This window comes from Cyprinus carpio, chromosome B7, assembly GCF_018340385.1.
Source record: "Cyprinus carpio isolate SPL01 chromosome B7, ASM1834038v1, whole genome shotgun sequence".
Lineage (NCBI taxonomy): Eukaryota > Metazoa > Chordata > Actinopteri > Cypriniformes > Cyprinidae > Cyprinus > Cyprinus carpio.
This window is the reverse complement of record NC_056603.1, coordinates 15,401,603-15,415,563: the sequence shown is the minus strand read 5'-3', so window position 1 is coordinate 15,415,563 and position 13,961 is coordinate 15,401,603. Positions and strand designations below refer to the sequence as shown.

The window sequence follows — 13,961 nt, the reverse complement described above, 5'->3', positions numbered from 1 at the left end:
AGGTGAGAAATTATGTTTATACATTAAGGGTGCTTTCACACCTGCCTCATTTAGTTCGGTTGAATCGTACCAGAGTTCGTTTCCCCCTTTGGTGCGGTTCGTTTGGGCAGGTGTGAAAGCAGCAATCGCACTCTGGTGCGCACCAAAGGCAGACCAAACAAGCGTACCGAGACCTGCTTGAAGACGTGGTCTCGGTACGCTTTCAAACGAACTCTGGAGTGGTTCGTTTGTGGTGAGAACATGATCCGACCTCGAACAGACCCAACTGCAAAAAGTACTGATCATTTTTGGACTAAACCAGCTGCCGTAGTCAGCTGCACTGTGCATTATGGGATGAGGAAGTGTTTGTTGACAGTTTGCACTTTAGCATGGCAGCTCGTGGATTAATGCACGCCTCCTCTTGAAGTTACGAGCGATGCCCGCTCGCCGCTTGCAGTGCATTAGAACATTGTTTTCAAGCCGCATCCGCGCTTCATTATAGAATTGTATTGTTTGCATATTGTGGTGTATACAAACAATGTAATAGATTATGGCCAGGGACAAAACCAGCCGCGCAGTCGTCTCTCCATAGCTGTGTTGTCTCCGTGTTGTTTGCTGGCTTTTCCTCTTATGTTCCTCACGAGGTTCAGCACCATGAGCCATCGCCTAGATTATCCCCTCACAAGGACTGGGGCCCTAGGTCTTGCCCACCTGCTTGCCCACGACAACGCAAAAGGCTAGCCCTGAGTTAGTCGGCTAAGGCCTCTCATTCTCAGGCTCCCAATAGCAGTTCCTGATTCCTTTGCTCGTCTTCAGAGGCCAGGCCCTCCTTTGGAGAGTGGGGACGAACCGCACAAGCGTATTCGCCTCTCTTGTTGTGGCCTCCCGACTCAGATCTTAACGGTCCCACCACATACTGAGCCTCGGGCAGTTTCAGGTCGAGTCCTTACGACGAGCACTCCCTCAGATACTCTGCGTGTTCCAGTCTTCAGAGTTCAAGGAAAAGACCAAGGGTCATGCGAGCTTGGCCCGTTTATGACGGCCTTCAAAGCCCCCACTCTTGGGGTGGTGGGCCGCCCCGACAGGACATCTGGACGTCTTCCTGTTATGGAACTCCCCGCCACTCAGGTGCTTCGGGGCCCTATGTAGGAAAATCAGATGAATACGTCAAAAGTAGAACGACTAAAGCCCCTAGCGGAATATTGGGCCACATGGAGACGCTTGCCCGACATCTCACAGTGGGTACTACGTACCGTTCGACATGGTTACACCATCCAATTTTGGAAAGGGCCACCTCCTTTCAGCAAGGTTCTTCCTACGACGGTATGTCCTGGGGAGGCCTCGATTTTAAGTCAAGAGATTGTGTCACTCCTAGAGAAAGGGGCTGTAGAAGAGGTACCCCCCACTCAGATTGTGTTGTTGTGCCCAAAAAAAGATGGTGGTTTATGTCCGATTTTGGACTTGCGTTGTCTAAATCTTGCGCTCAGAGTGAGCAAGTTCAAGATGCTAACAGTGAAGTCCATTCTGACTCAGATCCAATCTGAGGATTGGTTTGTAACCATCGTTCTAAAGGATGCATACTTTCACATTCAGATCGTCAAGAGACACAGGAAGTTCCTCAGGTTTGCTTTCGAGGGCAAGGCTTACCAATTTTGTGCCCTTCCATTCGGACTAGCTTTGGCTCCTCGAATGTTTACAAAATGTATGGATGCAGTTCTGGATCCCCTTGTGACTTTGAACTACCTGGATGACTGGCTAATATTAGCTCAATCTCAGGATCAGGCACTGTCACATCGAGATTTATTACTCGATCATCTGAGGAGCCTTGGGTTACTGACGAACCTACAAAAGAGTGTCCTGCTGCCGTGTCAGCAAACAACCTTTTTGGGGGTGGACTTGGATTTGTGCATGATGCAGGCACGTCTGTCTCCCGCACGTGTACAGTCAATACAGGCTTGTCTAAGTCAGTTCAAGGCAGGGCATCTAGTGCACGTAGGCTTATGTCTCAGACTGTTGGGTCTGATGGCAGCAGTGTCCCCTGTAGTTCAGTTGGGCCTGCTCCACATGCGACCGTTTCAGTGGTGGGCAAAGAGCCAAAACCTTTCACCGTGTTGTCATCCGCTTTGCAGAATTACAGTGACACGCAAGGGCTTTCGTGCTCTAAGCCCGTGGGTGAGACCCCAGTTCCTTCAAAAAGGAGTCCAACTGGGGACGTTGTGTCTTTGCAAGACGATCACTACGGACGCGTCCCTTATGGGTTGGGGGTGGTCAGGTCGCCTGAACTCAGGAAAAGACTTGCTGTCGAGACAGAGTCTGGAGGAGGGAGAATGGAGATTGCACCCCCAGGTGGTGGATCTCATATGGCAAAAGTTCGGCCGAGCGGAAGTGGACTTGTTTGCTTCAAGCATGACTACGCACTGCCCGCTCTGGTTTTCCCTGTCTCCCTCATCGCCTCTAGATCTAGATACTCTGGCCCATGAATGGCCCAGGACCAATCTTTATGCTTTTCCCCCTGTCCGGTTGCTCCCAGTAATTCTGTTCAGAGTACGATCAGACAGAGTGGAGCGTTCAGAGACACGATCTATTCACACAGGCTCAGGGCATGATTTGGCATCCTCGACCGGAATTATGGAGGTTATGGGTGTGGCCCCCGAACAGAGTACGCTAATGTGTTCAGGTCTCTCGGCCGAGATCACCAACACTATTATAAATTCTAGGGCTCCCTCCACGAGATGCTTATATGCTTTCAAGTGGAAACTTTTTGCCTCTTGGTGTAGACAACGCTCTCTAGATCCATTCTATTGTCCCATAGGTTCAGTGCTGGAATTTCTTCAAAGTCGTTTTTCTGAGGGAGTTACCCCCGCCACTCTTAAGGTGTATGTAGCGGCCATATCTGCGGAGCATGCTCTCGTAGGAGGTGTTTCAGTAGGTCGTCACCCCTTAGTCTCCTGTTTTATGCAGGGTTCAAGATGGCTTAGGCCTTTCAACCTCCCAGCACGAGTTCCTTCTTGGGACTTATCGATTGTTTTGGAAGACCTGAAAGGCCATTCTTTTAAACCATTGGAGTCTGTGTCAGAGAAACTTTTGACCCTCAAGATGGTTCTTTTGGTGGCTTTATCCTCCCTTAAGAGAGTAGCTGATCTGCAGGCTCTCTCCATCAGTCCTTCATGTATGGACTTTGCCCCAGGGCTGGTTAAAGTCTTTTTGCGACCTAGGCCTGATTATGTTCCGAATGTCACTTCGAATCCGTTTCATTTCCAGCAGTTGGTCTTAGAGGCCTTCTCCCCTGCTAATGCAGGGTCGGATAGGCTGAGTCTGTCTAGTAAGGGCTCTTAGGATCTATGTCAACCGCACAGCTCAGTGGCGTGGGTCTGACGGTCAGTCAGACTCTGACCAGTTGTTTGTATGTTTTGGTGGTAAGAGCAGAGGTTCTGCAGTCACCAAACAGCACATGTCACACTGGATGCTATCTCACTGGCCTATGAGGCGCGTGGCTGGACTTTGCCTCTAGGGGTGTGCGTGCTCATTCTACAAGAGCAGTGGCTTCTTCAAAGGGTCCTCATTGGAAGATGTTTGTGCTGTGGCAGGATGGTCCTCCCCTATCACCTTCATCAAGTTCTACAGTTTCGACGTGAGGTCGGCTCCTGGCTCCCGGGTCTTATCCGCTTTCCTTGGTCTTCCAGCTATCTAAGGTACATCAGGCGTTATGGTATAGTGTTCCCAAATAGCACTTCCTTCGTAAACAAGTGGAAATCTGATAAAATAGTGCGCTGCTCACTGATATAGCTCACCTACGTCCGCGCTGGGGCGGTGCTAAGTGCTATTCAGCCATTGAATTGGCATGATGGTATAAGGGCTTCAGACATTCGTCACACCGAAGGTGTTCCCAAAGCGATGACGTCATTAAAACATCTCTTCACCTATACAGAGATTTTTTTTTTTTTTTTTAAAAACTGATTTAACTTTTTCTTCGTCCTATCAATAACAGGGGATAAATTTATCTTCATCCTTTACAATCTTTATACCTAATTATGTGACTATAACTATATGTAAACATATAGTTCGTCTTTGTTATGATGCCATATACAGTTTTTGATGCTTCATTTAATTTTATGAAAGATTCAAGTGCAGTTATTTATTTATACGTGCATATAGACGACGGCAGGTGTTGAAGCTCTTTTATTTGCCGTCAAACGGTTGAGCACTGCCGTGTGCGTATCCTGTCGCAAAATGCGGAGAAAAATCCTACACGACAGTAATAATATGATTAAGGTGTTTACATGTCTATTCTGCACTTCAGTAATGTCTTAATTCAGTCAGTGTTTCCCGTACACTGATTTATTTGTGGCAACCGCCATAATATCAAAACTGACCGCCACAAATAGATTTTCCAAAAGGCTTTGACTTCGTTAAAAAAACATGAGCACTGCACATATTAAAATCGAAAACCGGTGCGGGTGTTTTTATATCACTGTATTTCTGAAAGAAACCGACTGTCTTCAGAAAATTTTGGATGTAATTTTCAGACATCACACCCTGCAAAAACTCATTTCAGGGAGGTAGTACCACCCCCAACAGCCCCCCAAGACTAAATTAATAGAACATTTTTGACCACATATTTGAATTATTTACTGTACACACATACATACATTCATTACTTTAGTATTATGTTTTCTGTCTCAAATGGCTAAAATTAATGGCAATGCAGTTCATTTACAAACTTTCCTTGTTCTGTGATGTGGCTTGCTTTGCAGATTTGCGTTTTACTGGATGGCTCAAAGTCATAGAAGTCTGTGTCAATGACTTTATTAATTTTGCATGAAATAAGAGATAACTGTTTGGTTTACTTAGCACATATGAGACCAATCATCAGAGGATGCTCATTCTGTTGCAATTCATAATCTTACTATCATGGCTGTAGCCAGGGTTTAAAAATTAGTGAGGTAAGACAGAGATGTAGATGTTTGTGAAAGATGTTTTCTGTTTTGAAAGGATGAACACTGTAAAATTATACCATAGCCTATTTATTGCATTGTTAATATTTACTATAGAATAGGGGTGGCTCATTTAATCAGTTGTTTATTATTCATGCAACAGTCCATTTTACTGTTATAGTTTTCATTACTAATAATTGCTCTATGATAACTTTGTCTAGTGCTCTTATGGATGTTTTTAGCATGACTCTGTGAAAATGTAACGACTACTGAATAATATAGCATAGACTTCTTCATGGCCAGGCCCGGTTCAAACGAAATCAAAAGCACCCTCAGTTAAAGCTGTATCAATGGCATTATATTGCAGATATGGCAAACTATCCAGTGCGTTATGGTTATGGCGAGATGAACATCACGGAGCGCTAAACACTCATGTGGTGTGTGTTTTATTCATACTCGAAGCCAGAGGGCGCTCTCGTGCAGAAAGTCATACGAGGAAATTCCTAATATGGACAAAAGCTATCGCTGTATAAAAACAGTTTTCACAGAAAAACTGAAACTTTTGGAAACATGGAAACATTGAACATACGATTTCGACAATATATGGCTTATTTGTGTTTTTCAAATCATCTCCAGCAGGTAATAAATAAAGTATATGAACAATGCAATGCTAATGTACATAGCATCTATACAGTACAGAAACTATTCTGCCTTATTATGTGATAAAAGGTTTGTAGTATATAAACAAATCATTATTATTTGTTATTGTCCAACAGTTATAGATTTCTAAGTCAGTTGAAAGCTAGAAATTAGAGAAAAATTAAAGTTGCCCATACACTACCAAAAGTTTTTGAACAGTAAAATTGTTAATGTTTTTAAAGAAGTCTCTTCTGTTCACCAAGCCAGCATTTATTTGATCCAAAGTACAGCAAAACACTAAAATTGTGAAATATTTTTACTAGGCTATTTAAAATAACCGTTTTCTATGTGAATATATTTTAAAATGCAATTTATTGTGATTTAAAAACTATATTTTTAGCATCATTACTCCAGTCACACGATCCATTAGAAATAATTCTGATATTCTTTTTTTTTTTTTTGCTACAAAAACTTTTTATATACTTATTATAATTATTATTATGTTAGCTTAGTAGATATTTTTCAGGTTTCTTTGATGAATAGAAAGAACAGCATTTATCTGAAATATAAATCTTTTGTAACATTATAAATATCTTTATCATTACTGTACTTTGGATCAAATAAATGCAGGCTTGATAAGCAGAAGGGACTTTATAAAACATTAAAAATCTTACTGTTCAAAAACTGTTGACTAGTAGGTTATATAGATTACAGATGTTATATTGTAATTTATATATATATATATATATATATATATATATATATATATATATATATATATCTGTCCCCTTCACTTCTGAAAAGATGGCTACACCCCTCTCTCATTATTATACAAAGTGTTGATGCAATTTCTGTCAAATTCAATTCTGAAAATATATCCAAACCAAACAAGTCTAATTAAAACACAAAGATTTAACTCAAAGGGAATCAGAGATTCGTTGTGCAGTGTAGAGAACTTTAATGATAATAACGTATCTTTGTGAGATCGCTATGAACTAAGATGAGTGACAGCTTTTTTAACGTTAATGATTATGAACGAAGCGCTCTTTGCACCATAGCAACTGACGCCACTTACATATATATATATAATATATATATATATATATATATATATATATATATATATATATATATATATATATATAAACCTGATTCCAAAAAAGTTGGGACACTGTCCAAAAAAAAGGAATGGAATAATTTACAAATCTCATAAACTTATATTTTATTCACAATACAATATAGATAACATATCAAATGTTCAAAGTGAGACATTATGAAATGTCATGCCAAATATTGGCTCATTTTGGATTTCATGAGAGCTACACATTCCAAAAAAGTTGGGACAGGTAGCAATAAGAGGCCGGAAAAGTTAAATGTACATATAAGGAACAGCTGGAGCACCAATTTGCAACTTATTAGTCAATTGGCAACATGATTAGGTATAAAAAGAGCCTCTCAGAGTGGCAGTGTCTCTCAGAAGTCAAGCTGGGCAGAGGATCATCAATTCCCCCAATGCTGCGGTGAAAAATAGTGGAGCAATATCAGAAAGGAGTTTCTCAGAGAAAAACTGCAAAGAGTTTGAAGTTATCATCATCTACAGTGCATAATATCATCCAAAGATTCAGAGAATCTGGAACTATTCGGGCCCTTAGAAATCACAACATTGAAAAACGAATGCTGCTTAATATTTTAGTGGAAACCATGATTTTTTTTTACCATTCGCCGTTGCCATCATAAAGAGGAAGATGCGACAAAGAAGACCTAAGACAGTTGAGCAACTAGAAGCCTGTATTAGACAAGAATGGGACAACATTCCTATTCCTAAACTTGAGCAACTTGTCTCCTCAGTCCCCAGACGTTTGCAGATTGTTATAAAAAGAAGAGGGGATGCCACACAATGGTAAACATGGCCTTGTCCCAACTTTTTTGAGATGTGTTTATGCCATGAAATTTACAATAAACTTATTTTTTCCCTTAAAATGATACATTTTCTCAGTTTAAACATTTGATATGTCATCAAATGTTATGTTGTATTCTGAATAAAATATTGAAATTTGAAACTTCCACATCATTGCATTCTGTTTTTATTCACAATTTGTACAGTGTCCCAACTTTTTGGGAATCGGGTTTGTGTGTATATATATATATATATATATATATATACAGTTAGCGCACCCTCACTAATTTAAGAAACACCCTCAGTGATTTGATTCTGAAACTGGGCCTGTTCATGGCTAGTGTTTGCGTATTTCATTTCATTCTGTAACCTACTTGTTCTACAGATCTGAGTATTAGTGTTAAATGCTATACTGTTTCTGATAATGTTGATAACGTTTCTAATAGATAATATCATGATATGCGTTTCCCTTACCGAATGTGCTATCCTGTCAGCAATAACATGTCCATGGGCTCTTTTGATAACTGTCATTTTAAGGTTTGGCAGCACTACACCGCACGTCACTCCCGGATAATCGAAAATGGACAAAGAGGCAGGAGCTGGTTGCTGAAGCCACGCCCACCTAGCTCGATGGAAGTGTCAGCAGCGGCAATCTACCTGTCACTCAATTCACCATAAACTTAAATATTCAAGGTTAAAAGGCTTAATATAATTTAAAAGGATTAGTTATAAAAAAATTCACCCTCATCACAGTTGTCATGAAGGGCAAAATTAGCTATATAGACAAAAATCACTTTTTGAACCAGGCTATAAACTGCTGTGTATGCTCTTCTGTGTTTTATTTCCAATTAAAGCTAAATACATGTAGAAACAGCGCATCCTTGTGGCATGGATGACACGGAAGAGCATACACAGCATAAGGTGATATGGAGAGACACAGAGGAGACCGATGACAAAGGAATTATTGAATAAAGTCGTTATTTTCATTTTCTTCACTTACAAAAAGTATTCCCATCGCTTCATATAACCCAGATTGCAGATCTGATGGCAGATGGAGTATTCTGATGATGCCATTCGTACCTTTTATGGACCTTGAAACTGCTATTCACTTGGCAGTCTATGGGACAGTCTCAAGCCTCCAGGTTTTCATCCAAAATAACGACATGGGAGTAAGCGATTAATGACAAAATTTTCATTTTGGGGTGGAGTATCCCTTTAACTGATTGTCAAATCTCTATATAGTGTCTGGCAATTGAGTCCAGTATATTAGCAAAGAGTGAACGAAATTAAAGTTAAGATCCGTTTGCGGTGCAGAAGCAGCAGGGTCAGGGTATATTCTGGTAAACTGTTTACCAATCACGTTTCGCAATCAGCAAAGCAGACTGTGGTACGCCACTACCAACAAGCGATGAGTAACTCGCAAAGCACAATGTTCCTCACTGTTTTCCCAGCACGATACCAAAGAAAGTATGAGGTTTGAGAAGTAGAAGGTTAAGTCAAAGTTAAAGTTCATGCAAACATATATTAATAGACAAGATTCAGTCAAATATTTATGGTTTAGGCCTATAGCAAAACCCAGTGTTAAAGTAGAGCCCAAACAATTATATTTGGAGCATTAGAATATTGTATACAATATGCGTTCACTTCCGCGTATTCATTCCGGGGCTAAAGAACACGTTTTTTTAGGGAACATATAGTTATGTACAATAACAGTATAGGCCTACAATAAAACATGATATAAAAAAGTCAGAGATGGTTTAAATGTCCTTTGAAATAACGCTATCCACTTGTTTTGGTATGGTGGAAATTTTAAGTAGATCATTAATTATTAAATACATATACATTTAGTCATTTGCTTTTATGCAAAGCGACTTGCAAATGATGAAAATAAAAGCAACCAAAACCAACAAAAGAGCTATAAAATTCAAATGCTATGACAAGTCTCAGTTTGCCCAAGGCAGTACATGAAGCAAGGTTTTTTATTTTATCTAATTTATTATGTATAAATATATTGTATTTATGGGACTCTGTGCTACCATAGGTACAAATTATTAACAGAGTCTTATTGTACTCCTGTTGTATTGATATATTATTTTTGCATCCTTGTGCTACAGCTACAGCCACTGAGACTGTGAAGCTACCAATTGCACCCCTTGCTTGACTGTTCAAGGTAATGTTGTCCTTCTCATTTTTATTGTATTTTCAAGTGTGAAGTCGTCCACAGATTTGTTGTGAGCAGTTTCATGAAGGAACTGTTTTCCTTCTACAGATAGTTTCTACATGAAACTGCTCACAATAAAGTCTGTGGATTATCTTAAGTAACCGGGTCATGGTTTGTGGAAAAACACACTGTAGAGTGAGAATTTTTCTGACTATGATACTAATCATGAATTCATTTCATTTAAAGGATCTAAACGTAAACAAAAAGGTTGCCCCACTACCTGTAGTCAACATAAACGATTCAGAACTTCTATCACTTCAGAAGTGAATCATTTGGCTTTGAGAAAAATGTTTAAAAAAAGGTCTATATTTGCAACTGTCTTGGTTTTAAAACAGAAAATGAATGGTCTATTATGAGAATGACAGATTTGTAATATAAAAACTGTTAAGTGATTAGTTATGTAACATTGTGAATTATACATCTTAGCAGCTGTCTTGCACATTCACAGAAAACGGCTGACGTCTGCGTTAAAAAATAAGGTGGATTACAATTATTTTATTTTAAAAGTAGTCATCTAAAACTCAGTAGTTAGAGTACGCCCCCACACTACTCTTTTCACTCTAATTTCTTAAATAAACATCTTTTCTGAGCAGTAGGTAACAGTATATCTGTTTTTGTTTCAGGTGACACAATGAAGTTGAGGGCATGGATGCTGACATTGGAAGGACAAGCTGATTTCATCACTGGCTGCCATTTTTGCCATTTCAATTTGAAGTATGTTGAAGATGATTCTTGCACTCTGGAATTCATCAAAGGTAATTTCTACATAACATTGTACTTGAGGGCTTGTTTTTTATTTGGTGGGTTAAACAAGGAATGTTTGGATGTGTTGTGATTTTGCAAGCCGCGCAGGACCACAGCAGCCAAGCAATGACGACCCTGCCTTTACCTCTTTTACAAGTGGTGTGTTTCAGACTCAACTTTTGTGTCTTTGCTGGGGACCAGAGAGAAAGCAGTTTTTAAAAGGATCCTGATCCTCCTTCCTCTTCAAACAGTACATGTAAAATGAATAACACTGTTGTGTGCAAATGCTCTTCCTGGATTAATCACACACCTCTATTTTGTTGCAGGACTGTTCTTCATGGTGTGTTTATGATGGAAATGTTTTTTTAAGCTGCTGTTATTTAAATGGTTAGGTTTGATATCACCTTGTTCTGTCACCTTTTTGGTCTGTACTGCAACAGCAGTGACCCACTGAAGGTCACTGGGAACTGATACCTTTTTCATCCCACTTGAAAGAAACTAACAGCTTTCCTCTCTGCCTTTTTGTTTATAGGTACTGGGCATCAATCCAGAGAAAGGCACAAACTCAGAGAGGCAGAGAGGACATATCAGCCTCTGCAAGTCTGTACACTGATCAGGAAACTCACTGACTTTGAATGGATGTCAATCTAGTGTGTAAGCAATGTTCCAACACCAGAATTCACAAACCAAACTTTGGCTTTGTGTTAAGTAAGCTAGATGTAGTCATGTAGTAAGATGATCCCTGAATATGTTCTATAGTGTGTCCTGGTTCAGTGGAGAGAAGCATGATCATCTGAACCTCTTTGCTGGAAAGTTTATACAGGATTTATTAAACTGCAAAAAAAAAAAAAAAAAAAAATGGTGTAACAGTTGATTGTTTTGTGTTTATTTGAATTGAACATATATTTCCAGTGTTATAGGTTATTGATGGGTTAAGGGGAGACACTGCAGGCAAAAACACAGTTTTTTCAAGCACCTGTCAATTTTTAGATTTTGGGCTTTTTGGCTTTTCATAAAGTGTTTTTTCAGACTTATGGAAAGAAAACATCCAAAAGACACTGTTAAGTGTTTCTTTTATTGCACTTTATCTATTTGTGTCAATAGATTTTAATTACAATACATATTTTTAAAGGCCATTTCTCAAAATGAGTTTTTTCTCCAACACTGAGCCATAAATCTCCACTTCAGTAGCACTTACACACACCAAACTTTACATATTTATTCCTGTCTATATTCTGAAGGTTTTTACAGAGGGATTTGTTCATATATAATTTTCTTAATTATATACAACATTTTATTCCCCCCAAAATTGTGAAAATATCTTGTTTTTTATTATTTTTGTACTAGAAATTTATGCAAATTAGCGCATATTTCATTAAGTAATGCCTCATTTGCATATTTAAACATACAATTTTTGAAAACTTGTAATACAAAAAATGTTTGCAATTATCAGTGTAATCAATCAACTTGGTAAGTAAGGTGATAACTATTAGTTAATTTTTTTACCCTAATTACCTGCAGTGTCTCGCCGATCAAATTAAAAAGTAAAAAGTAAATTAAAAGCATATTACTGGTTACTGATTTGCATTACTATTTCAGTTTACACTGTAATTCTACAGCAGAATACTGCCAAATCACATGTAGGCCTGTTACATTCTTCTGATTATTAGGGCTATACATATTATTAAGTTACTTTTATTATTAAATTAATACTACAATTAATTTGCCCCGCAATAATTTCATAGTGCATCACAGCATAACTGACGTGCTGTGAGGATAATAAAGACTAGGCTATCATACTCCTTATTGAAAATGTCTTTTTAAAAACAGGTTTACTATACAATGAATTATAGGCTTATAATTAAAATTATTAACACTGCAATCATAAAAAAAGCTTTATTTCAAGCACCTTTAAAAAGAAAAAAAAAGTTTAACACGAAATATGTTTCTTTTCTCTTTATTTTTTATTTATTTTTTTATTATTTTTTAAATTCCACTAGCCTATGGGCCACAAGAGCAATATTAAGGGAGTAAATGAAATAATGTAGCTACTGTATATCTACCATTATCATCATATGAAGCAGATTTGTCTCTCATCATAAGAAGCAGATTTGTCTCTTGCTACGCCAATGAGTCACAGTATACAGCTGTTATTTCACAATTATTTACTGTAAAAATGATACAGTAACTTACTGTGAAAGTAATGTAACTTGTAGCCAGTAATATACTGTGAATTTATGGTCAAATTTTTACAGTGTATCGTGCTGGGAAAACAGGAAGGAACATTGTGCTTTGCTAGTCACCCATCACATGTTGGTAGTGGTGTACCACAGTCTGCTTTGCCGATTAACAAACTAAATTTCCAAAAAATTACCCAAAAAACACCCTGAACCAGCAGCACGAGCTCATTGTGCTTTCACAAAAGACTGTTTGAGTGTGCTGTGATTCTCAGCTTGCAGTGCACGCGTGCGTCGGATAGCTGGAGTTGTCGCAGAAACGACTTTTAACGACATAGTAAATTTAATTTGTAAAAATTATACATGCTTCTGTGACAGCTTTGTAGTTTAATTGATGCTTTGTTATGTAATGTTATGTTTAATGCAATGCAATTTGGTTTTCCATGGTTAACCTGGGATGTTAAAAACTCACATAATAAACAAATCAATAAGTTTACATTCATATTCATTGATCATTTACTAACTGCTTGATTTCTTTAAAAAACACTAGCTTTTCTAATCTTTTTGTATTCTATTTGTTTTATTTTATTTTATATTATACATTTACATTTAGTCACTTAGCAGACGCTTTTATCCAAAGCGACTTACAAATGAGGACAATGGAAGCAATCAAAATCAACAAAAGAGCATGATATACTATTGCTATAACAAGTCTCACTTAGCTTAACGCAGTTCACATAGGAAGGGCTTTTTAAATAATATCATAAATAAAAAGAAAACAGATTAGAGTAAAGAATAGAGCAAGCTATAGTGTTAGAGGTCTTTTTTGCTTTTGTATAATATACTTGTATAATAAATGAAAAGAAAACATAGAATACAAAAAGATTAGAAAGCTAGTTAGTTTTTTTTAAAGAAAACAAGCAGCAAATGAATAGAGTGCAAGTCTAAAAGGGACAAATTTTTAAGAATAGAATTAGAATAGAGTGTTATAGTTAGAGGGTCAAATAAAGATGGAAGATTATACAATTAACAAAATTAACAGTATACAAAATGTTTACAAATGTGCACTGTTGACGCATTTGTATATTAATTTTATATAAAATTAAAATAACATTATACAATTAACAAAAGCAAAAAAGGCCTCTAACACTATAGCTTGCTCTATTCTTTTTCTATTCTATCCATTTTTTTTTATTTTATTATTTAAAATTAGACTCAGAATAAGAATAATGGAAATTGCATGTAAACGGGAGTAAAGAGCTTTGCTCTTGACATGTAAACATATTAGCGATTAAGTCCTTACTCTGATTATTAGAAACAACCGCATTATTCGTGCCATGTACAAGTAGTCATGGAGTAATCCTGGAGTT

The 13,961-nt window shown here is 37.9% G+C and overlaps 1 protein-coding gene across 1 annotated transcript; it reads left to right on the top strand.

The window, feature by feature from the left end:
* The first annotated feature begins 513 nt into the window (after positions 1 to 513).
* LOC109076134 lies at positions 514 to 11,361 on the top strand. Its single transcript, XM_042727485.1, has 4 exons — positions 514 to 3,671; positions 9,564 to 9,619; positions 10,294 to 10,425; positions 10,947 to 11,361. The coding sequence occupies exon 1, from the start codon at positions 1,138 to 1,140 to the stop codon at positions 3,313 to 3,315; it is 2,178 nt and encodes a 725-aa protein (XP_042583419.1). The 5' UTR covers positions 514 to 1,137; the 3' UTR covers positions 3,316 to 3,671; positions 9,564 to 9,619; positions 10,294 to 10,425; positions 10,947 to 11,361.
* The last annotated feature ends 2,600 nt before the right edge of the window (positions 11,362 to 13,961 follow it).